The sequence below is a fragment of the Hyperoodon ampullatus genome (genome assembly GCF_949752795.1).
Source record: "Hyperoodon ampullatus genome assembly, chromosome: 3".
NCBI lineage: Eukaryota > Metazoa > Chordata > Mammalia > Artiodactyla > Ziphiidae > Hyperoodon > Hyperoodon ampullatus.
The window spans coordinates 73,314,315-73,341,105 of record NC_136916.1 but is presented as its reverse complement, the minus strand read 5'-3'; the positions used below and the strand labels follow the sequence as shown (position 1 = coordinate 73,341,105).

General features: G+C 38.6%; 1 protein-coding gene across 1 annotated transcript in view; it reads left to right on the top strand.

The window, feature by feature from the left end:
- Positions 1-1,333: 1,333 nt before the first annotated feature.
- Positions 1,334-26,791, top strand: part of ASB7 (ankyrin repeat and SOCS box containing 7) — a gene marked incomplete at both ends in the record, with an annotated part of 43,689 nt that continues 18,231 nt past the window's right edge. Inside the window, one exon of the mRNA XM_079701393.1 lies at positions 1,334-1,544. Coding sequence (XP_079557519.1) covers positions 1,334-1,544 — 211 coding nt within the window. The remainder of the gene's footprint in view (positions 1,545-26,791) is intronic.

The window sequence follows — 26,791 nt, the reverse complement described above, 5'->3', positions numbered from 1 at the left end:
TCTATAAGGAGAAGTTTTACAAGGTAAACTATTATTGGTAACAAGATTATCCCAAGATGTCTAACCTCCATATGAGACCAGAATGTCTTTAAAGGACTTTCACATAATTTTTTTATTTTTAGAAATGGAAGCTACTAATTAGGAGGTGAGTTTAATCTATACCCTAAAGTTAGCCCAGATGGAATGGCTTCCTAGAATTATGTAGTTTAAGTTTCTGTATGTGTTTAAAAGCTAAAAAATGCACTAAAAAAGTTTTTATATACACACATATAAGATGTAACTTTTCACCAATTCAGTTTGGACTTTCCTGTTTGCATGAAGGAGATCTCATTTTACATTGGGTTTGAGTACACACCTCTTTTGTGACCTATTAGAGAGTGTTGGAATTCTATATACTGCTTTTACTTTTTTCATGTGGTTAATCAACAGATTGTTTAGATTCCTTTAGTTTTTAAATATTTTGTATGATCTTGCTACTTTGAGTATTTGTAGAATAAAACTTCTGGAAAATGGAAATTAGAAAAGTGCAAAAGAAATGTGGCAGAAAAAGAGGAGTAGTAATTCGTGCCTCAGAGGACATAAAGTGGGGAGGATAGAAAGAGAGACAGAAACAAAAGGAAAGTAAATATAATCTACACATTTCCCTCTAATTTACTTAAACCCCGCCCACTGCCCCTTCCCCCCAACTTTCCACTCTTTGGGGCTAAAAATAAAATATTGTTGAAATACTTTAGGGGACCAGCCTAAAGGTGTTTGCTTTTTTTAAATTTTAAACTACTTCTCATAGCTGGAAGTCTTTAGTCCCAGTCTATGAATTGTCCATTTGATACTCGATATGTACTCGCTGATCTGTGATAGAATCCTTGAATGGTTTATAACTTAAATTTTCCATGTGCATCAGGTAAATGCAAACTCCTAAGACAAGTACTCATTTGCTTCCTCTGTTGTCTCCATCTTCAGCTGCCCAGCATCACTTTCCTTTTTACCTAAAATAAACGTGTTCATTGATATTTGCTTTGAGTTTACAAAAGGCTGCAGAGGAAATTTCCTGTTTTGGCATCTTAGGGCTTTATGCCTCACTTTCTTTTTGAAATCTTTTATAATCTCAGGGAAATAACTGAAAGTTTTGGTCAAAACTGATACATGTTAATTTGTTGTAGTAGTATGAACTGTCATCACTAAAGTTTACATGATTTAGCAATGGAAACTTCTGTGCTATTTAATGAACACACTGTCAGGTGTCAAGTATTCTAAATTTTATGTATTCTACCTACCCTTCAAGGTTGATCCCTGTGACCTAATGAATCCTTTGTAAAAAGTGGACTCAGCTAGGATGTTACACCACCATTGTCGAAGGAACCCTGAACTCCAGGAAGAGTTGCAGATTCAAGCTGCAGTAGCTGCCGGGGATGTTCACACGGTACGAAAGATGTTAGAACAAGGCTATTCTCCAAATGGCCGGGATGCTAATGGCTGGACCCTGCTTCATTTCTCTGCAGCAAGAGGAAAGGAAAGATGTGTTCGCGTATTTCTAGAACATGGAGGTGAGTTTATTAGGAGCAAACCCTTTTTTCCCAAGGAGAAACTTAAAATGAAATTCTATTTAGTTTAAAATATGTGAGTGCTTGTGTATATAATTTCTAATGCTTCTTTTTGCTAATACTAGACTTCTTATTGTCTCCTTTGTGAAGATGTGTTAAAATTATGCTGAGTCTTGTTTACAACCAGATTGTCTAAAAAATCAGTTTGTTGAATGTGCTTTTTTTCCCCTGGTAACTCTAGTTTCTATATAGCCAGATTTCCCCAGATTATTTCAACTAAAAGCAGCCCTTCCTCAGGTTTTCCAGTTGCTTTGTTTCAGAAGCAGAAGTGGCTGTGGTCCCAACAACTGAGAGTTGCTCAAGCTCCCCCTTTTGAGACTTGCTCAAGCTAACTGAGCTAGCACAGGCCCCCTGTCAATACCATGGCCTTCAGGATACCCTATCTTTTGAATTTGCCTCTTCATAAAAAAATTTTAGTTGCTTTTATGACTGTTTTAGAGCACTTGCCTTTTCTAGAATTGTACATAGTTTCTAGGTATCCTACAAGATTGGTTAGCTGAGGTCTAATTTTGTGTAAACATATGCAGTTGGAAACTACATTTGACATTTAATGTTCTTGCTTGAAAAACTGTCCATTCCTGTAATTAATAGTAACTAATAATTGTCTTAAAGTCATTTACTTTTTTCTCCCATTAGATTTTCACTTAATTTATTTTCCTAAAGATGAACAAGTGTATTTTGTCATTTGTACCCATATTATTTTTGTAAATTATGGTGTAAAATAGCTTGGTTGGGACTCAGGATCCATTATGTACCATTCTAGGGCCTGGATTGCTTATTAACAGTCATTTAGTTCCATTTCTATGGTGTACTTTGTTACAAGACTAGTCAAACTTACTTGCAAACTAATTTGAAGTACAGAAAATGTTAAGACTGTCACACAGCTCTCATTAGGGTCTTGTGAATTATGTGAAGCTAGGAATACAAAGGCTATGAGCGTGGACTTACTGCAAAGTCCTGCTAAACCTGAGACTAGGAATCATCACACATCCGAGTGGCCCTGAAATAAGAATTATATCCCTGAAATAGTTGACTGTTGACAGGACACCACCATTTGCTAACCTGTGCCTCCTTTGTAGCCATCCTCCATCCCTCCCTGCTGCCCTTGCTCATATCTCATTTCACCTTGGAACTTGAAAACCTCAGCTCTGAAGGCAACGAAGGAGAAATGTGAGAGGAATGCCAGGAGAAAGATCTGAAAAAACTAAGAAGTGGGTGTAGGATCAGAATACTTAAAATTCTGGCAGTGCTTAGTAAAGTTAAGACCAAGATCAGAACTCACATTTTTAAACTCTACCTAGTCCTGTTACTTTTCTGTTTCTGCCAGCCTTGCTTTTAAAATATTTAAAATATTAATTAGAAAGAAAGTTCAATTACTCAGGTAATATATGAACTTGTCTCCTTAAAACAAATAAAATACATTTTCAAATAAATTACAAATAAAGCCAAAGTCCCCTTTGGCCAACTCCCAATCCTTAACCTGCCTACCCCTGCCTAGAAGTAACTCATGGGTATGAGTTTGGTTTGGTCCTTACCTTTCTAGATCATTTCCTAAATGTACTTATAGAAAATATGTCTTATTGTGTTGTGTGTGGTTTTTAGAACGTAAATGATATCATACTGACTGTATTATTCTGCAACTGTTATTTTTTGCTCAGCTGTATATAACTTAAGACTTTTTAAATATTGGGTTGGCAAACTTTTTCTGTAAAAGGCTAGATGGTAAAGATTTGGGGCTTTGCGAGCCCTCCTGTCTCTGTTGTTAACTACTCAACTCTGCCTTTGTAGCATGAAAGCAGCCATAGACAATATGTGAATGAATGAGTGTGGCCATGTGCTGATAAAACTATAAAAACCAGTGGTGTGCCGGATTCGGCCTCTGGTCCCAGTTTGCTGAATCCTGTTTCCTCACCATCCCCCTCTCTCTTTTTGTGTATGTATGTGTATGTAGATATTTTTAACAGCTTTTATTGAGATAGAATTCACATACCTTACAATTCACCCTTTTAAAGTGTACAATTCAGTGGTTTTTAGTGTATTCATAGAGTTGGGCATCCATTACCACAGCCAATTTTAAAACATTTTCATTACCCCAAAAAGGAACCTTGTACCTATTCAGTATTAATGCATATAGGTTTACTCTGTTCAACTGCTAGATATAGTATTTATTACTGTGGATATACTATCGTTTGTTTAAACCATTCTTTTTTATTTTTTGAGTGGCTGAAATTTTCTCAGTAGGACATTTTATTAAGAAGGTAACACATACATATAAATACATGGTTAAAAACAAAACGAAAGGTGATACGGACTGTTCAATGAGGGGGAAATGTCTGCTCTTCAGCACTGGCCCCTCCTCTCCTTCCCAGAGGCAGTCACTCTTACTGGATTCTTCTGTGTCCTTGCAGAGATAGTCTGTGCATATAAGTATGCATATTTTCCACCCTCCATCTTCTAGCCTGCTTCTCTTTTGTTAATCGTCTGTTCTGCATCTTGATTTTTTTCACAAAACAGTTTCTCTAAGTGATAGTTCCTTTTCATTGATTCCATTGTATGGATGTAATTTATTTAAACTTACTCCCCATTGTTGAACATTCTAATTTTTCATTTTTCTGCTTCTAGAAACAGTATTACAGAGAATGTCCTTGACTAATCTTTTTACATATGTGAATTTATCTCTTGGATAATTCCAAGAAGTATAATTGCCACATCGAAGGGTTGTTAGATTTTTGTTGTTGTTGTTGTTGTTGTTTTGATGGATATTGACAAATTGTCCTCCAAAGAAGGTTGTTAATGGCTGTGCCCTTAACCAGGTGGGAGGGTGCCCAGCCCCCTGCCTTTGCCAGGAGTGTGTCACTAAGTGGTTTGCTCTTCCTCTGTGTGATTTGCTTGCCTCCTTTTTTCCCGAAAATGACATATGAGTAACAAAGCATTGCAAGACTGGGCTGCTTGCTTGTCTTTTTCTTATGACTTGTAGGAGTTGTTTATGTATTCTCTGCTGTTAGTTATATGTTGCAACAATCTTCTCCCAGCTTGTGGCTTTTCCACGTTGTTGTTTTGCTTGTTTTTTGCGGGCAGAAGTTTGCATTTTAAGTAGGTAAACTGTGTTTCTCCTTTGGCTTATAGTTTGTGCTTTTTGTGTCTTGTACATCATACCACAGGGTCATTATTTGCCTATATTTTTTTCTAAAATGTGTCATGGCATTTAGGTCTTTAATCTATCCAGAATTGATTTTGGTGTATAACATGAGGTGGTCAGGTACAATTTCATACATAAAGGTAGCCTAAATCATCCTTTCTTTCCTCATTGTTATGTCTTGCCAACTCAGGTATAAAGTTTTTATATACACATGGTTCCATTAGTTCTATTGTCTGTTGTTATATCCCTGGGTCAGTATAATATTGTTGTAAATTATTATTATTCTCTAATAAGTTTTAATATCTGGGGGAGCAAATCTCCTCTCCTTGTTCTTTAAGGATGTCTTGGCTATTCTTAGCACTTTACATTTCCATATAAAATTTTAAAACAACAAAATTACATATTTTGCAGAAGCCCCTCACTTATTCTTGTATAGCACCTTTTACTTCCTCCTTTTACCCTAGTACAGTAAGAGATTTAGGGAGTAGTTTTTAATAGCACATTGTGTATCGATTTGGAAACACAAATAGGAGAGGAGACTTCCTCCTCCTTGCTCCCCTTGGCCACATGTGATGCTTAGACTTGCTCTGTATTTAGTCTAGGCCTGGCTTCTGATTTCTAGACCAGTGTACCCAGCTGCCTGTTCAGCTTCTCCACACTTGTGGCTCACAGCACAGCGCAGCACGAGCTGCTGCTTTGACCGTGTTCTTTTGCAGTAGATGGCACTACAGCCTATGACTGCTGTGCCAGAAATCTAGAAACCATCCTCCTAAATAGTTGTCAGATCTTTTCACTTCCTTTCATTGGAGGCACTGCCCCACCTTTGGGCAAGGAAACCTTGTTCCTCACCAGGACGGTTATGATGTCTCTTTCATTCCTGCTTCCAGTACTGCCCCCTTCCAACCAGTCTCTAAATGGAGTGATCTGTTAAAAATGACAATTAAAATATTTCCTTTTAAAATCCGTCAGTGGTTTCCCACTTCTCTTGGGACAATATTGAGTCCTTAATGTGACCTACACAGCCCTGCAGCCTCTGCTCCTCTGCGATATCTTTCCAGCTTGTCTTTGAGCCACAGCCCATCTGCGTTCTTTCAGACTCACTGAGCTCAGAGGCGTGTGCCCAGGACCTGCTGGGGTCCCTCTGCTCCCTGCACTGCTGCCACCTTCGCCTGGCTCCTGCCTGCATCTCCCTCACCTCTCCCCACACTTTCTCAGGGAAGCCTTCCCTTACCATCCGGACTTGGTCAGATCCCTCTATCATGTGATACTATCGGGCTCTGTACCTTGTTATTGTAGTTCCTATCACAAGCATAATAAATTATTTTTGTAGTATTCTATTTAAGTCTATTCTTGTTAGTCTGAGGCTTCATGAGGACAGAACCCATATCTGTATTGTTCTCAATGAGAGAGAGAAAGAGGAAGCAAACACCAGTTATCTAAAATAATTGTTCCCCAGCCTTACAGAGACAAGGCTGATCCTTTTCTTTTTATTAAAAAATATTGATTGAAAATGGGCCAGGTGGGATTAGAAAAGTCTCTGAATTCATCATACCTGCTCTTTTCCTTAAACCACAGTTTCTTTAAGAGCTTATAAACTTCCAGTTAGATTGGTCCCCTCCTGTTAATACGTTTATTTTGTGATGGACATTAAGGTGAAATGCAGTCAAAGATTCAAATATGGGAAAGTGAGCAAAGAAATGCACAAGAAACAAGGGTTCGCCTTCCTCTTTCCCTCCCTCTCCCCTCCCCCACCTCTGTGCCTGAGATAGAATTCATATAGATAGTTAGATGAGGATGAGGTGGCCAGTTGGTCACTTATTCTTATATTTATTCAGCAAATATTTATTGAGCACGTAACGTATGCCAGGCTCTGGCCAGGCCCTGAGATATGTACGTAATCATTGTGCTCGCCTTCTGGCACTTCATAGTCTAGTGGGTGGATGGATTTGTAGCCAACATTTGTTGAGCATTTAGTATCAGCCTAATTCTTCACAACTATTCTGTGAGGGTAAGTAGTAATTTTTCCACTGAGAAAACTGAGCCACAGGATGGTAAGTAATTTGCTCAGTCATTCACTTTATAAATTGTAGAGTCAGGATTCAAACCCATTGTCTTAACCGTGATTCTATATGACCTATAAGAAAACAATGCAGTCCCAGCAGAGTGAGCTAAGTGCCGTGTATAAAGGACCACCCCAGTTGCTGGGGTAAAGGTGGTGGGAGTGGCATGGAAGGCTTACTAGAGAAGACATGGTTTGCATCAAGGTCTTGAAAGGTGAGGCTGCATGGGGTGCTGGAAGGGTGGAGGTGTGGGGTTCTTTCAAACACAGAAGACACTGAGTAAAGGGCTGAAGAAGAAAGGGAGCATGTTTGGTTTTAGGAACTGAAAAAAATTCAGTATGATTGGAGCATATCTGGTCATTTATTTTGGGGACAGTGGTGAGCCATTTGACAGAGAGGAGTGGGAGAAACAGCTGTGTGTTGTAGAAAGCTCACTGGTTGTAGTATTGGGAGCTTAGTGAAAGGGCCCAAGACCTCAGGCACTGCTGCCTGGTCAGGACTGCAGCCTCATTTCCCTGCACCCCACACGTATTTATTGAGCACTGCTATGTGCCAGGCACTGTTCTGAGGGCTGGGAATACAGTAACAAAATAAAGTCCCTGTTGTCATGGCACTTACATTTCAGTAGTTGACAGTAAATATATGATATCAAGTCATGAAGAAAAAGGAAGCAGAGAAGGGATAAAGAGGTACAGGCTTCTGTTTTAAATTAGGTATTCAGGGAAGGCCTCTAATATGACATGTTAGCTGAGGCCTGAAAGAAACGAAGACCAAACCATGTGTGTATCTGGGAGAAAAGCGTTAAAGGAAAAGTGTTAAAGTAAAAACTCTAGGCTGAGAATATGCTTAGCACTTTCAAGAAAAAGCCAGGAAGGCGGTGGCTGGAGCAGAATAATGGGAGGCGGGGCAAACAGGGCTAAAGAGAGTCGGCTGACATGTTCTGTAGCTCCTAGAAGGCATGGAAAAGACTTTGGACTTTGTTCTGAGTGAGAATGGGGGTGCCATTGAATACTTCTCAACTGAGGAACAATATGAACTTACTTAAGGGCTCACTCTGGCTGCTCTGAGGAAGATAGATTGTGGAGGAGCAGAGGAGAAATAGGAAAACCTGTCTGGACGCTTTGGAATAGTTCAGGTGAGAGATGTTCGAGGCTTGGGCTACATGATAGCAGTGGATGTGTTGAGAAGTGGTCGGATTCTGGATATATTTTGAAAATGGAGGCAACAGTATGTGCTGATAGATTGGCTATGAGGTGAGAGGGAAAGAAATTAAGAATAACTGAGGTTTGGGGGCTGAGGATCAGGAAGAAAAGAGTTGTCATTTACTGAATGAGCAGGGGAAAGATAGCCAAAGCAATTGAAAAGAAGAAAGGATATAGATGTTTAATATCAGCCGTTTACCCTACCAGAAATTTTTAATCTCACGTACATTAAAGGAGCAGATCTTATAATTCAATGTGTACACCTGCACCATGAAACCACCAATGAGTGATCACACAGAGCTATCAAAACTCAGAGCTAAGAGGTTGCCTGTCTCTGTGCTGTGGTGACAGCCATGTGACCACAGAGGGAAGCCTGGTTGTGGAGCAGGTATGTGAAGTTCGCTTGCTGCTGCTTGGGAGAAATCCAGTTGCACTGAGGAAATGAGCAAGTTTGACCTGAATTGCTAATACTGTCTATATTCCAAAAGGAAAAAAAAAAAGTGAGGCTCTTTAGTTTAATCTAAACCTGTGCTGTCTATAGCAAGTGTGGCAGCAGGTATACCTCAGAGATACTGAAGGTTGGTTCCAGACCACCCCAATAAAGCGAATATTGCAACAGAGGGAGTCACATGAATTTTTTGGTTTCCCAGTGTCTAAAGAAACAATGTACATATCTTAGTTAAAAAGTACTTTATTGCTAAAAAATTGCTAACCATCATCTGAGCCTTCAGTGAGTCATAATCTTTTTGCTGGTGGAGGATCTTCCCTCACGTTGTTGGCTACTGAGTGACCAGGGTGGTGGTCGCTGAAGGCTGGAGTGGCAATTTCTTAAAATGTGACAAAAATGAAGTTTGCCACCATTGATTAACTCTTCCTTTCACGAATGATTTCTCTGTAGCATGCAGTGTGTTTGATAGCATTTTATCCACAGCAGAACTGCTTCCAAGATTGGAGTCAATTTTGTTAAACCCTACTGCTACTTTCTCAACTAAGTTTATGTCGTATTCTAAATCCTTTCTTGTGATTTCAACAACCTCCACAGCATCTTCACTGAGAGTAAATTCCATCTCAAGAAATCACTTCCTTTGCTCATCCCTGAGAAGCAGCTCCTAACCTGTTAAAATTTTATCATGAGATTGCAGCAATTCAGTCATATCTTCAGGCTCCACTTCTAATTCTAGTTCTCTTGCTAAGTAATCTGCAGTTACTTCCTGCACTGAAGTCTTGAACCCCTCAGAGGCATCCATGAGGGTTGGAATCAACTTCTTCCAAACTCTTGTTAATATTGATATTTTGTCCCCTTCCCATGAATCATGTATGTTCTTAATGGCATCTAGAATGGTGAATCCTTTCCAAAAAGTTTTCAATTTACTTTGCCCGAATCCATCAGAGGAATCACTAATTATGGCAGCTGTAGCCTTAGGAAATGTATTTCTTCAATAATAAAACTTCATAGTCAGAATTACTCCTTGATCCATGGACTGCAGAATGGATATTGTGTTAGGCATGAAAACAACATTAATCTCATTGTATATCTCTATCAGAGCTCTTGGATGTCTAGGTGCGTTGTCAACGAGCAGTAATATATATTTTTTTACATCTTTATTGGAGTATAATTGCTTTACAATGGTGTGTTAGTTTCTGCTTTATAACAAAGTGAATCAGTTATACATATACATATGTTCCCATATCTCCTTCCTCTTGCGTCTCCCTCCCTCCCACCCTCCCTATCCCACCCATCCAGGTGGTCACAAAGCACCGAGCTGATCTCCCTGTGCTATGCAGCTGCTTCCCACTAGCTATCTATTTTACGTTTGGTAGTGTATATATGTCCACGGCACTCTCTCACTTTGTCACAGCTTACCCTTCCGCCTCCCCATATCCTCAAGTCCATTCTCTAGTAGGTCTGTGTCTTTATTCCCGTATTACCCCTAGGTTCTTCATGACATTTTTTTTCTTAGATTCCATATAAATGTGTTAGCATATGGTATTTGTCTTTCTCTTTCTGACTTACTTCACTTTGTATGACAGACTCTAGATCCATCCACCTCACTACAAATCACTCAATTTCGTTTCTTTTTATGGCTGAGTAATATTCCATTGTATATATGTGCCACATCTTCTTTATCCATTCATCTGATGATGGACACTAAGGTTGTTTCCATCTCCTGGCTATTGTAAATAGAGCTGCAATGAACATTTTGGTACATGACTCTTTTTGAATTATGGTTTTCTCAGGGTATATGCCCAGTAGTGGGATTGCTGGGTCATATGGTAGTTCTATTTGTAGTTTTTTAAGGAACCTCCATACTGTTCTCCATAGTGGCTGTACCAATTCACATTCCCACCAGCAGTGCAAGAGTGTTCCCTTTTCTCCACACCCTCTCCAGCATTTATTGTTTCAAGATTTCTTGATGATGGCCATTCTGACTGGTGTGAGATGATATCTCATTGTAGTTTTGATTTGCATTTCTCTAATGATTAATTATGTTTTGCAATCTGTATATCTTCTTTGGAGAAATGTCTATTTAGGTCTTCTGCCCATCTTTGGATTGGATTCTTTGCTTTTTTGTTATTGAGCTGCATGTGCTGCTTGTAAATTTTGGAGATTAATCCTTTGTCAGTTGCTTCATATGCAAATATTTTCTCCCATTCTGAGGGTTGTCTTTTGGTCTTGTTTATGGTTTCCTTTGCTGTGCAAAAGCTTTTTAAGTTTCATTAGGTCCCATTTGTTTATTTTTGTTTTTATTTCCATTTCTCTAGGAGGTGGGTCCAAAAGGATCTTGCTGTAATTTATGTCATAGAGTGTTCTGCCTATGTTTTCCCCTAAGAGTTTGATAGTGTCTGGCCTTACATTTAGGTCTTTAATCCATTTTGAGCATATTTTTGTGTATGGCGTTAGGGACTGTTCTAATCTCATACTTTTACATGTACCTGTCCAGTTTTCCCAGCACCACTTATAGAAGAGGCTGTCCTTTCTCCACTGTACATTCCTGCCTCCTTTATCAAAGATAAGGTGACCATATGTGCATGGGTTTATCTCTGGGTTTTCCATCCTGTTCCATTGATCTATATTTCTGTTTTTGTGCCAGTACCATACTGTCTTGATTACTGTAGCTTTGTAGTATAGCCTGAAGTCAGGGAGCCTGATTCCTCCAGCTCCATTTTTAGTTCTCAAGATTGCTTTGGCTATTCGGGGTCTTTTGTGTTTCCATACAAATTGTGAAATTTTTTGTTGTAATTCTGTGAAAAATGCCAGTGGTAGTTTGATAGGGATTGCATTGAATCTGTAGATTGCTTTGGGTAGTAGAGTCATTTTCACAATGTTGATTCTTCTAATCCAAGAACATGGTATATCTCTCCATTTGTATCATCTTTAATTTCTTTCATCAGTGTCTTATAATTTTCTGCATACAGGTCTTTTGTCTCCTTAGGTAGGTTTATTCCTAGATATTTTATTCTTTTTGTTGCAACTGTAAATGGGAGTGTTTCCTTGATTTCACTTTCAGATTTTTCATCATTAGTGTATAGGAATGCCAGAGATTTCTGTGAATTAATTTTGTAACCTGCTACTTTACCAAATTCATTGATTAGCTCTAGTAGTTTTCCGGTAGCATCTTTAGGATTCTCTATGTATAGTATCATGTCATCTGCAAATAGTGACAGCTTTACTTCTTCTTTTCCGATTTGGATTCCTTTTATTTCCTTTTCTTCTCTGATTGCTGTGGCTAAAACTTCCAAAACTCTGTTGAGTAAGAGTGGTGAGAGTGGGCAACCTTGTCTTGTTCCTGATCTTAGTGGAAATGGTTTCAGTGTTTCACCATTGAGGACGATGTTGTCTGTGGGTTTGTCATATATGGCCTTTCTTATGTTGAGGAAAGTTCCCTCTATGCCTACTTTCTGCAGGGTTTTTATCATAAATGGGTGTTGAATTGTGTTGAATGCTTTCTCTGCATCTAATGAGATGATCATATGGTTTTTCTCCTTCAATTTGTTAATATGGTGTATCACTTTGATTGATTTGCGTATATTGAAGAATCCTTGCATTCCTGGAATAAACCCCACTTGATCATGGTGTATGATCCTTTTAATGTGCTGTTGGATTCTGTTTGCTAGTATTTTGTTGAGGATTTTTGCATCTATGTTCATCAATGATATTGGCCTGTAGTTTTCTTTCTTTGTGACATCCTTGTCTGGTTTTGGTATCAAGGTGATGGTGGCCTCGTAGAATGAGTCTGGGAGTGTTCCTCCCTCTGCTATATTTTGGAAGAGTTTGAGAAGGATGGGTGTTAGCTCTTCTCTAAATGTTTGATAGAATTCGCCTGTGAAGCCATCTGGTCCTGAGCTTTTGTTTGTTGGAAGATTTTTAATCAGAGTTTCAATTTCAGTGCTTGTGATTGGTCTGTTCATATTTTCTATTTCTTCCTGATTCAGTCTTTTCAGGTTTTGCTCTTCTAAGAATTTGTCCATTTCTTCCAGGTTGTCCATTTTATTGGCATGTAGTTGCTTGTAGTAATCTCTCATGATCTTTTGTATTTCTGCAGTGTCAGTTGTTACTTCTCCTTTTTCATTTCTAATTCTATTGATTTGAGTCTTCTCCCTTTTTTCTTGATGAGTCTGGCTAATGGTTTATCAATTTTGTTTATCTTCTCGAAGAGCCAGCTTTTAGTTTTATTGATCTTTGCTATTGTTTCCTTCATTTCTCTTTCATTTATTTCTGATCTGATCTTTATGATTTCTTTCCTTCTACTAACTTTGGGGTCTTTTTTTTCTTCTTCCTCTTATTGCTTTAGGTGCAAGTTTAGATTGTTTATTCGAGATGTTTCCTGTTTCTTAAGGTGGGATTGTATTGCTATAAACTTCCCTCTTAGAACTGCTTTTGCTGCATCCCATAGGTTTTGGGTTGTCGTGTCTCCATTGTCATTTGTTCCTAGGTATACTTTGATTTCTTCTTTGATTTCTTCAGTGATCACTTCGTTATTAAGTAGTGTATTGTTTAGCCTCCATGTGTTTGTATTTCTTACAGATCTTTTCCTGTAATTGATATCTAGTCTCATAGTGTTGTGGTCGGAAAAGATACTTGATACAATTTCAATTTTCTTAAATTTACCAAGCCTTTATTTGTGACCCAAGATATGATCTATTCTGGAGAATGTTCCATGAGCACTTGAGAAAAATGTGTATTCTGTTGTTTTTGGATGGAATGTCTTATAAATATCAATTAAGTCCATCTTGTTTAATGTATCATTTAAAGCTTGTGTTTCCTTATTTATTTTCATTTTGGATGATCTGTCCATTGGTGAAATTGGGATGTTAAAGTCCCCTACTATGATTGTGTTACTGTCGATTTCCCCTTTTATGGCTGTTAGTATTTGCCTTATGTATTGAGGTGCTCCTATGTTGGGTGCATAAATATTTACAATTGTTATATCTTCTTCTTGGACCGATCCCCTTATCATTATGTAGTGTCCTTCTTTGTCTCTTCTAATAGTCTTTATTTTAAAGTCTATTTTGTCTGATATGAGAATTGCTACTCCAGCTTTCTTTTGGTTTTCATTTGCATGGAATATCTTTTTCCATCTCCTTACTTTCAGTCTGTATGTGTCTCTAGGTCTGAAGTGGGTCTCTTGTAGATACCATATATATGGGTCTTGTTTTTGTATCCATTCAGCGAATCTGTGTCTTTTGGTGGGAGCATTTAATCCATTTACATTTAAGGTAATTATCGATATGTATGTTCCTATTCCCATTGTCTTAATTGTTTTGGGTTTGTTATTGTAGGTCTTTTCCTTCTGTTGTGTTTCTTGCCTAGAGAAGTTCCTTTAGCATTTGTTGTAAAGCTGGTTTGGTGGTGCTGAACTCTCTCAGCTTTTGCTTGTCTGTAAAGGTTTTAATTTCTCCATCAAATTTGAATGAGATCGTTGCTGGGTAGAGTAATCTTGGTTGTAGGTTTTTCTCCTTCATCACTTTAAATATGTCCTTCCAGTCCCTTCTGGCTTGCAGAGTTTCTGCTGAAAGATCAGCTGTTAACCTTATGGGGATTCCCTTGTGTGTTATTTGCTGTTTTTCCCTTGCTGCTTTTAATATGTTTTCTTCGTATTTAATTTTTGACAGTTTGATTAATATGTGTCTTGGTGTGTTTCTCCTTGGATTTATCCTGTATGGGAATCTCTGTGCTTCCTGGACTTGATTAACTATTTCCTTTCCCATATTAGGGAAGTTTTCAACTATAATCTCTTCAAATATTTTCTCAGTCCCTTTCTTTTTCTCTTCTTCTTCTGGTACCCCTATAATTCGAATGTTGGTGTGTTTAATGTTGTCACAGAGGTCTCTGAGACTGTCCTCAGTTCTTTTCATTCTTTTTCTTTATTCTGCTCTGCAGTAGTTATTTCCACTATTTTATCTTCCAGGTCACTTCTCTGTTCTTCTGCCTCAGTTATTCTGCTATTGATCCCATCTAGAGTATTTTTAATTTCATTTATTGTGTTGTTCATCATTGCTTGTTTCACCTTTAGTTCTTCTATGTCCTTGTTAAATGTTTCTTGCATTTTCTCTTTTCTATTTCCAAGATTTTGGATCATCTTTACTGTCATTATTCTGAATTCTTTTTCAGGTAGACTGCTTATTTCCTCTTCATTTGTTAGGCCTGGTGAGTTTTTATCTTGCTCCTTCATCTGCTGTGTGTTTTTCTGTCTTCTCATTTTGCTTATCTTACTGTGTTTGTGGTCTCCTTTTTGCAGGCTGCAGGTTCGTAGTTCCCGTTGTTTTTGGTGTCTATCCCCAGTGGCTAAAGTTGTTTCAGTGGGTTGTGTATGCTTCCTGGTGGAGGGGACTAGTGCCTGTGTTCTGGTGGATGAGGCTGGATCTTGTCTTTCTGGTGGGCAGGTCCACGTCTGGTGATGTGTTTTGGGGTGTCTGTGGACTTATTATGATTTTAGGCATCCTCTCTGCTAATGGGTGGGGTTGTGTTCCTTTCTCGCTAATTGTTTGGCATAGGGTGTCCAGCACTGTAGCTTGCTGGTCGTTGAGTGAAGCTGGGTGCTGGTATTGAGATGGAGATCTCTGGGAAATTTTTGCCATTTGATATTATGTGGAGCTGGGAGGTCTCTTGTGGACTAGTGCCCTGAAGTTGGTTCTCCCACCTCAGAGGCACAGCACTGACTCCTGGCTGCAGCACCAAGAGCCTTTCATCCACATGGCTCAGAATAAAAGGGAGAAAAAGTAGAAAAAAAGAGAGAAAGAAAGAGGATAAAAGAAAATAAAATAAAGTATGGTAAAATAAAAAAAGTTATTAAAATAAAAAAATAATTATTAAGAAAAAAAATTTTTAAGTAAAAAAAAAAAAAACGGACAGAGAGAACCCTAGGACAAATGGTGAAAGCAAAGCTATACAGACAAAATCTCACACAGAAGCATACACATACACACTGACAAAAAGAGGAAAAGGGGAAAAAATAATAAATCTTGCTCTCAAAGTCCACCTCCTCAATTTGGGATGATTCGTTGTCTATTCAGGTATTCCACAGATGCAGGGTACGTCAAGTTGATTTTGGAGATTTTATCTGCTGCTCCTGAGGCTGCTGGGAGAGATTTCCCTTTCTCTTCTTTGTTCGCACAGCTCCCAGGGCTCAGCTTTGGATTTGGCCCCGCCTCTGGGTGTAGGTCGCCGGAGGGTGTCTGTTCTTTGCTCAGACAGGACAGGGTTAAAGGAGCAGCTGACTCGGGGGCTCTGGCTCACTCAGACCGGGGGCAGGGAGGGGTGCAGATGTGGGGCAAGCCTGCGGCAGCAAAGGCCAGCGGGACATTGCACCAGCCTGAGGTGCGCCGTGCGTTCTCCTGGGGAAGTTGTCCCTGGATCCCGGGACCCTGGTAGTGGCGGGCTGCACAGACTCCCCAGAAGGGAGGTGTGGATAGTGACCTGTGCTCGCACACAGGCTTCTTGGTGGCGGCAGCAGCAGCCTTAGCGTCTCATGCCCGTCTCTGAGGTCCGTGCTGTTAGCTGCGGCTCGAGCCTGTCTCTGGAGCCCCTTTAAGCAGTGCTCTTAATCCCCTCTCCTCGTGCACCAGGATACAAAGAGGGAAGAAAAAGTCTCTTGCCTCTTCGGCAGGTGCAGACTTCTTCCCGGACTCCCTCCTGGCTAGCTGTGGTGCACTAGCCCCCTTCAGGCTGTGTTCACGCCGCCAACCCCAGTCCCCTCTCCCTGCGCTCCGACCGAAGCCTGAGCCTCAGCTCCCAGCCCCGCCCACCCCGGCGGGTGAGCAGACAAGCCTCTCGGGCTGTTGAGTGCCGGTCGGCACCGATCCTCTGTGCAGGAATCTCTCTGCTTTGCCCTCCGCACCCCTGTTGCTGTGCTCTCCTCCGCGGCTCCGAAGCTTCCCACCTCTGCCACCCGCAGTCTCCACCTGCGAAGGGCCTTCCTAGTGTGTGGAAACCTTTCCTCCTTCACAGCTCCCTCTCACTGGTGCAGGTCCTGTCCCTATTCTTTTGTCTCTGTTTATTCTTTTGCCCTACCTGGGTACGTAGGGAGTTTCTTGCCTTCTGGGAGGTCTGAGGTCTTCTGCCAGCATTCAGTAGGTGTTCTGTAGGAGTTGTTCCACGTGTAGATGTATTTCTGGTGTGTCTGTGGGGAGGAGGGTGATCTCCGCGTCTTACTCTTCCGCCATCTTCCTCCCTATATCAGCAGTAATATATATATGTATTTTTTGCGGTATGCGGGCCTTTCACTGCTGCGGCCCCTTCCGCCACGGAGCACAGGCTCCGGACACGCAGGCCCAGCAGCCATGGCTCACAGGCCAGCCGCTCTGCGGCATGCGGGATCCTCCCAGACCGGGGCACGAACCCACGTGCCCTGCATCGGCAGGCGGACCCCCAACCACTGTGCCACCAGGGAAGCCCCTCAGCAGTAATATTTTGAAAGGAGTCTTTATTTCTGAGCAGTAGATCTCGACGTCGAACTTTATATATTCAGTAAACCGTGTTGTACACAGATGTGCTGTCATCCAGGCTTTGTTGTTCCATTTATAGAGCACAGGCAGAGTAGATTTGGTAGAATTCTTAAGGGCACTAGGATTTTTGGAATGGTAAATGTGCACTGGCTTCAACTTAAAGTCACCAGCTACATTAGCTCCCAACATGAGAGTCAGCCTGTCCCTTGAAGCCGTGCTTTGACTTCTCTTCTCTAGCTATGAAAGTCCTAGGTAGCATCTTCTTCAGTATAACACTGTTTCATCCATATTGAAACACTGTTGTTTAGTGTAGCTACCTTCATTAATTATCTTTTGGATAATTTTGTTGCAGCTTCTACATCAGCACTTGCTGCTTCACCTTGCATTTTGATGTTATGGAGTTGGCTTCTTTCTTGGAACCTCATGAATTAACCTCTGCTAGCTTCAGACTGTTCTTTGGACGTTTCCTCACCCCTCTCAGCCTTCACATAATTGAAGAGAGTTAGGGCCTTGCTTTGAATTAGGCTTTGGCTAAATTAGGGAATGTCGTGGCTGGTTTGATCTTCTATTCAGCCCACTCAGATTTTCTCCTTATCAGCAAAAAGGCTGCTCTGCGTTCTTATTATTCCTGTGTTCACTGGATTAGCACTTTTAATTTCCTTCGAGAACATTTCCTTTGCATTCACAACTTGTCTACCTGTTTTGCACAAGAAGCCTAGCTTTTGGCCTATCTCAGTTTTCAACATGCCTTCCTCACTAAGCCTAATCATTTCTAGCTTTTGATTTAAAGTGAGAGACATGTGACTCTTCATTTGAGCAGTTAAAGGCCTGATTTCAATATTGTTGTGTCCCAGGGGACAGGGAGGCCTGAGGAGAGGGAGAGAGACTGGGGAACGGCTGGTTGGTGGAGCAGTCAGAACACATAACAGCATGTATTGATTAAGTTCGCTGTCTTATTATGGGTGTGATTCATGGCAACCCTAAATAATTAAAATAGTCACATCTAAGATCACTGATCACCATAACAAGTATAATAATGATGAAAAAGTTTGAAGTATTTTGAGAATTATCCTAATGTGATACAGAGACAGAAAGTGAGCAAATGCTGTTGGAAAATGGCACCGATAGACTTGATCTAGGTGGGGTTGCCACAAACCTTCAATTTGTAAAAATTGCAGTCATTATCTCTGAAGTGCAATAAAGTGAAGCGCAATAAAATATGTGCCTGTATTTACATTTAAAGTAAACAAAAAATTCAGTTCTGCAGTCACGCTAGCCACGTTTCAAGTGCTCAGTAGCCACACGTGACTAGTAGACATATTAGACCTTGTAGATGTAAAATGTTGGCCTGTGCAGATAAGTGATATTTTACTGCTTTACTTTCAGATATCCTGCTTCAAAATGATGAACACTTAGGGTTTTATAATGTCCAAAAATATTAGTGTTTCTAAACACAAATGTGATGCATACAATAGTACCTCTGTCCAAATCCTGGTAATCTTTCTGACCAGGTTAGTGTGCTGTTGGAATTATGGGGAAGAGTCTCTACTATAAGAGTGTGAATTTTAAGAAACCCACTATTATTATATTCATTTTCCCATTTTGAATCTTTCTAAAAATTCTAATACTACACTGGACATTTCAAGAGAGTAACATTAAGAGACCCTATATTAGCTAGTGTGTTTATTTATCTTCAGATTCAGTGTTTATGCAAACTGACCTGGAGGGCGGTCAGCTGAAGCTCTAGAAGTTAATTCCATAAAACACATCCCTGGAGGGACCTGAGATGAGACACCTGATAAGTGTCTCAGGTCTTCTCTTGGTACAGTAGGTAAAATCCTCTTGATGAAACACAAGAAAATAAATGAGAGATATAAGTGATTAGAAAAATCCATAGCAGAATGGTGAGAAATTATTTTTAGCATTTCAAAAATGAAAGATTTTACAAATGGTAATCCCAAATGTGATGAAACAGGGACATTGATGGTAGAAGTTTATTAAAGCACTTGTGGAAAGAAGTTTAGTAGTATGTTAGATCCTGAGAAATGGGAGATTTTTTTGCCAGTAAATCTACTTCTATTAATTTATTCCAAGGAAGCAGTCTTAAGGTACAGGAATTATTTTCTGTATGAAAATTTTACTCTTTGTTATATATAATTTTAAAAATGGAGGCATTTTCAGTGCCCAAATATAGAGGAAAATTAAGTAATTAGACTATGATTACAATTATGAGTAATTTTTAAAAATGTATAGAAGGAAAGCTGAAAGAAGTCTATCATAAGTGTTGACAGTAGGTATTAGAGAATGCTGTTTTTTGCTTTGCTGCTTTTCTAAATTTTTAGTTTTTCATTAACAAAAAAGTAATATTTCTTGGGGAAATTCTGTTTGGGAACATTATACCATCTGACTTTCTGGCTCTTTGTTCTGTGTTGAATTATTAGTCAAGTTTTAGGTTTTTGTCTAGATTTTTTTTTTTTCCTCCATTGTTGCTTTTTCTTCCTATAATAACATGGCACAATGCCTAACTGGTATTTAGAACTCCAAGCAGTGCCTATGCCTGTGTAACTTAGCTAATTGCATTTGGTGCTTTCTAAAACTTTTAAGAAGAGTAATCACATAAATAGTAAATTAGGGTACAATGCTTATACATATATTTTGTAAAATTCTGACTTTCCTGCTTTTAGGATTTTGTAATGTCCAAAAGTAGTTGAGCTTTAGACACAAATGGGAAGCATATAATAACCTCCATACAAATCCTGGTAATGTTTCTGAACAGTTTAGTTTATATATTCCAATCCTTAGAGTAACCAGTAAAAAAAAAAAAAAAAGATAATGCAAAGAAGTATAGCTAAACTGTCAATGGAGACATTAAAATGGAATGTTAAAAAATGTTCTGATAGTACAAAGAAAAAAAAGGTAGTAAAGGGAAGAAGAGGGACAATAGAGGAGACAGATGGAAAACAAATAATAAAATGGTAAATCTAAACTCAACTATATCAATAATTATATTAAACATTAATGGATTAAACACTCCAATTAAAAGTTAGAAATTATCAGAAAGGTAAATAGACAAAACTCAATTAATTACATGCTGACTACAAAGATAATACTTTAAATATAAAGGTACAGGTAGGTTGAAAGTAGATGAATGGATGGGATATATCAGGGAAATATGTCATGCAAATGGCAAGCATGTGAAGGCCCGAGTGGCTACATTAATATCATATAAAATAGACTACAAGACATAGACTATTACCAGAACTAGAGAGAGACATTTCACAGTGACAAATGGAGCACTTCATTAGGAGGAATAACAGTCATAAAATGTGCCTACACCTAGAAAGAGAATTTCAAAATACGTGAGGCAAAAAATTTGAAGGGAACTTCAAAATATGTGTTAAAGGGAGAAATGGCCAGTTTCACAATCCTGAATGTTGGAGATTTTTAACATCTCTCAGCAATTGATAGAACATCTAGATTTAAAAAATCAATAACTATAGAAAAATCTTAAAAAAATTATCAAACACATTGACCTAATATTTTTGAAAATTGCATCAGAATATACATTCTTTTATGTGCATGATGTGGACACTAGGATAAACCATATGCTGGCAATAAAATACGTGTCAGTAAACTTTAAAAGGCTGAAATCTTATGGGTATATTCACTAACTGCAATGGAATTCTGTTAGAAATCAACAACAATAACATGTCTAGGACATACTCAGACATTTAGAAATCAAACAAATTTTGAACTGAATGATAGTGAAAATACAATATATCAGAATTTGTGGGATGTACTAGAGCAGTGCTTAGAGAGGAATTTATAGCTATAAATGTTTGAATAGCAAAGAAGAACCATCTTAAATCAATTACTGAAGTTTTTACCTTAAGAAACTTGAAAAAGAAGAAATTGAGCCCAAAGTGGCTGTTGCCATTTACCCTCTTTGCTCCCCAACAATCTCTGTGTCACATTATCATGGAAGCTGGAATCCTCCTTGATGATGGAAGGGACTGACCTGATTTTGGAGCCCATGGAAATTCCCCATGCCTGGAGCATTGTTGAAAATAACTGTGGTCTTGATCTAGGTGGCAAACAAACTGGAAAGGCCAACAGCACAGCTGCTTGACTGAGGCTGTAACACCAGTTGGGGCAAGCAACAGAGCAGCCTCACATTTAACAGGAGACCTGGCAAATGAGACAGCCATGTGGGCTTTGATAAGCTGCTACATATTTCTGGGAATTGGGAAGGCTGATACATACTTAAGAAAGACCAGAGAGGACCCCAGTTATCTACTCACCCCTGGCTGAACATGAGGCCAGAAAACAGAAGCTGTAAATTGTAAATTGTCTGTTTATTGAATGTGTGTCTCAACCTATACACAGATCTCTTGGGCAAAGGGTGGAAGCCTTACTGGCTCAAATTGTTTAAGCACAACCTCTGACCAGCCCCTAGAAGCCAGACTTTAATAATAACAACTGAGCAGAGACGTAAGTGGCTGTATGCTACAAGGGAGACAGACTATGTAGAATTAGTCTAGGCAGTTCACTAAAACAAATAGCAACAGCAGCCCACCTGGAAGAGGTGAGGATCAAAATCCAGGGGTGCTATGATATAGTCTAAAATCTTCAATTTTCAGTAAAATTATGAGACATGCTAAGAAACAGGAATGTATTGCTCATACACAAGAAATGAAACTAGCTAATAGAAAGTGCTTATGAAGGGGCCCAGATGTTACACCTAGTTAACAAAACTTCAGAATAGCTATTATGAATGTATTCAAAGAACTAATAAGGAAACCATGTTCAAAGAATTAAATGAAAACATGTGACAGTGACACATCAAATAGAAATGATCAATAAAGAGATAGAATACATATAATTTTGTATATGTAAATGGGAATGTATGTATATACATATATATAAATAGAAATTCTAGAGTTGAAAGTACAGTAACTAAGATGAAGAATTCATTAGAGTGGTTAACAGCAGATTTGAGCTGGCAAAAGAAGGAATCAGTGACCTTGAAAATTTATCAATAGACATTATCTAGTCTGAGGAACATATAAAAAAAGAATTTTTAAAAATATCAACAACAATAAGATATGTAAGACATCTTATGGCCAAAATAACTTATGTTTGACCGGTAACTGGTCAGAGGTTGTGCTTAAGCAGTTTGAGCCGGTAAGGCTTCTACCCTTTGCCAGGGAGATCTGTGTATAGGCTGAGACACATTTAATAATCAGACAATTTACAGGTATGCCCCAGCTTCCATTTTCTGGCCTCATGTTCAGCCAGAAGTGAGTAGATAACTGGGGTCCTCTCTGGTCTTTCTTAAGCATGCATCTGCCTTCCCAATTCCCAGAAATATGTAGCAGCTTATCAAAGCCCACATGGCTGTCTCATTTGCCAGGTCTCCTGTTAAATGTGAGGCTGCTGTGTTGCTTGCTGCAAGCAGTATCACAGCCTCACTCAGGGCCCCATAGACCTGTGGAACATTATCAAGCATACCAATATATTCATGAGGCATAATGGGAGCCAGAAAAGAGAGGGGAAAGAGAGAAAGGGAAAGAAAAAAATATTTGAAGAAGAAATGACTGAAAACTTCCTATATTTGATGAAAAATGCTAAACTATACATCTGAGACACTCAGTGTCTCCAAGTAGGATATTCATCTAAGAGATGTAATAGTCAAACTGGGGAATGTTAAAAACAAAGAGAAAATCTTGAAAGCACCTAGAGAAGTGATGCAATATATACGAGGGATCCTCAATGATAAGATTAACAGCTGATTTCTCATAAGAAACAACAGTGGCCAGAAGGCAATGGGATGACATCTTGTAATTACTGAAAACAAATAACAGTCAACCAGCAATTTTAAATCCAGCCAAATTGTCCTTCAGAAATGAAGGTGATAGGGCTTTCCTGGTGCCGCAGTGGTTAAGAATCCGCCTGCCAACGAAGGGGACACGGGTTCAAGCCCTGGTCCAGGAAAATCCCACAGGCCGTGGAGCAACTAAGCCCGTGAGCCACAACTACTGAACCTGCACTCTAGAGCCCGTGAGCCACAACTTCTGAGCCCGCACGCCTAGAGCCCATGCTCCGCAACAAGAGAAGCCACCGCAGTGAGTAGCCCACACACCACAACGAAGAGTAGCCCCCACTTGCCGCAACTAGAGAAAGCCCACGTGCAGCAACAAAGACCCAACTCAGCCAAAAATAAATAAATAAATTAATTAATTTTAAAAAAGTAAAAGCCAATAAGAATATTTAAAAAAATTTTTTTAATGAAGGTGATATAAAGATGTTCCCAGATAAATGAAGGGAATTTGTTGCTCTCAGACCTGCCTTACGAGAAGTACTGAAAGAAGTCCTTCCAGCTGAAAGAAAAGGACTGTGTGTAATCCAAATTCACAGAGCAAATAAAGATCACTGGTAAAGGTAATTAGGCATGTAAAAAACAGTATATTTGTTTTCTATTGCTGTGTAACAAATTACACAAACATATGACTTAATACAAGATATACTTATTACCTCACAGTTTTAAGGTGTTGGCCAGACTGTTCTCATCTGTAGGCTTAAATGGAGAAGAATTTGCTTCCAAGCTCATTCAGGTTGTTAGCAGATGAATTCCCTTGGGTGTATAGACTGAGGGCCTCAGCTTCTTGCTGGCTACTGGTTGAAGGTTGCCAGTAGTACCCAGAGATAACCTGCAGAGTCTTGGCCTGTGGGCTTTCCCACCAAGGCTCCTTAGTTCATCAAGGCAGCAGTGAAAGTTGCTACAATGAGCCTGCTAGCAAGATGGAGTGTTGTGTATCATAACATAACCACAGTAGTGACATTCTGTCACCTTTGCCAGATTCTGTTGGTTAGAAGGAAGTCACAGTTCCTGCTCATACTCGAGGGGAGAGAATTGCACAAAGGCATGAGCATCAAGAGGCAGGAATTATGGGAGGGGCCCCCTTAAAATCGTGCTGCCAGAGACAATAGAAATATATTCCCCCCTTTTCATCTCTTAAAAGACAACAACATAAAACAATAATTATAAAACTGTTGTTGGGCTTATATAAAGATGTAATATATATGACATAATAGGACAAAGGAAGGGAGAGGAAAGGGGGCTATCTTGGAACAGTTTCTGTATACTGCTACAATTAAATTCAAAGTAAGAATAGGAATGAAATAACAGAAGAAAATAAACCAGTGGAATTGAAAATGGACAAATGATGGAGAAAATTTATGAAACCAAGAAAAAGCTGGTTCTTTGAAAAGATCAATAAAATTGATAAATCTCTAGCTAGACTGATGAAGAAAACAAAAGACACATACCAATATCAAGTATGGAAAAAACTGTTTTCACTACAGATCTTATAGATACTAAAAGGATAATAAGGAATATAATGAACACCCTTCTGCCATTTAGAAGAACAGATTCCTCGAAAGACACATATGGCCACAACTGACCCAAGGGAAAAATAGAACAATCTTAATAGTCCTACATCAAAGAAATTTAGTTCATAACTAAAACTTTACACTAAAAGTCTTTAGGTAGGCCCAGCTGCCTTTTCTGTTGAAATATTTCAAATATTAAAGGAATAAGCAATAACAGCACTACCCAAACAATTTGAGGAAGCACTTCCAAACTTATTGTATAAGGCATATAGTACCCTGAAACCAAATAAAGACATTGCAAGAAATGAAAACCACAGACCAATTTCCCTCATGACAAATTAGAAATAACCTTAACAAAATACTATCAAATCTCATCCATCATTATATAAAAAAGAATATTACATCACGACCAAGTAGTGTTTATCCCAAGAATGCAAGCTTTGTTTAACATCTGAAAATATGATGAGTGATTTACCCTAATAGAATAAAAGTAAATACCAAATGATCCTTTCAATAGATGCAGAAAATGCATGTGACAGTATAGTATACCCATTCATCATAAAGACTCTCAGCAAGCCAAAAGCAGAAGACAACTTCCAAACCCTAAGGAAAGGCACCTGTGAAAAACTACAACTTACATCATAGTAAATGGTGAACTGCTGAATTCTTTCCCTCTGAGATTAGGAGCAAGGCAAGGGTATATGCTTTTACTACAGTTCGTCAACATTTTATTGTTCAAATAAGGGTCCTGGGATTGGAAAGGAAGAAGTGAAGCTGTCTTTATTTGCAGAGAACATAATTGTATGTTTAGAAAATCGTAAGAAATCTCAAACATTCTAGAACTAAAAAGTGAATTTAGCTAGATTACAGAATACACAAGTTGGTATACAAAAATCAGTTTTATTTCTCTATACCAGTAATTAACATTTAGAAAATGAAATGTAAAAGCAATTCATTATGATAACAACAAAGTTTAGTAATAAATGTAATGAAAAATGTGCAGTACTTGTATGCTGAAAAGTACAAAACATTGCTGAGGGAAATTAAAGAAGACCTAAATAAATAGAGAGGTATTCTGTGCTCATGGTTTGGAAGAATAAACATTATTTAGATAATTTGGGGCAGATTTACATTTTTAGAGTCGGTAGAGTTCCAATCAGCATTGTAACAGGCTTGTTTGAAGAAATTGGTAGGTTGATTCTAAAATTTATTGCCCAAAACAGTTTAAAGAAGGTTTGAGAATGTTACCTGCTATCAAAATTTACTATAAAGCTGCAGTAATCAAGACAATCTGGTACTGGTATATGGATACACTTTTAGATCAGTGGAACAGAATAGAGTTCAGAAATAGATCCACAGTTGTATGGTAAATTGTTTTGTGGCAAAGGCACCAGGATAAATCATCGAGGAAAAGGTAGTTTTTTAAACAAATTGTACTGTATCAAATAGATATTTATATGGAGAATAATGAACCCTGATCTGATCTTACGCTGTACACAGAAATCAGCTAGCAATGGACCATTGCCCTAAGTATGAGTTAAAAGTATAAAACTTCTAGAAGAAAACAAAACCTATGTGACATTGTATTGGGCAAAGATTTCTTAAACAGGACACAAAAAGCACAAACCATAGAAGAAAACAAATGACAAATTTCATCAAAATTCAAAACTTTTTCTCTTCAAAAGACACAGTATAGAAAATGAAAAGGCAAGCCATAGACTAGGAGAAAATACAAAACATATCTGACAAAAGGGCTTGTTTCCAGAATATATACACAATTGAGTTTTAAACTCAATAATGAGAACAACTACACAATAAAAATGGGTAAATGATTTCAACAGACACTTCACAAAAGAAAGTATATGAATAAGCCCAGTATCAGAATAAGCCCAGTATCAGTAGTCATCAGGGTAATGTATATTAAAATCCCAGTAAGTTACCACTTTATACTCAGTAGAATTGATAAAATTAAAATTACTAATAATGCCAAGTATTAGTGAAGATGTAGAATATTAGGAGCTCTCATACATTGCTGGTGGGAGTGTAATATTGTATAGTCACTTAGAAAAACAGTTTGGCCCTTTTTTAGGAGGTTAAATGTACATTTAACATATGACCCAGCAATTCTCTTCTAGGTATTTACCCAAGTGAACTGAAAACGTATATCCACAAACAGACTTATATATGAATGTTCACAGTAGCCTTATTCATTATAGCCTAGGAATAACCCATTTATCCATTTGCTACTGACTATATAAATAAATAACTGTATATCCATATTATGGTATACTGTTTAGCAATACAAAGGGACGAACTTTTGATGAACAACAACATGTATGAATTTCAAAAACATTATGATAAGTGAAATAAGTCAAATACAAAAGCCTACTACTCTATGATTCCACTTATATCAAATTATAGAAAGGCAAAACATTAGTGGTTGCCTGGGAT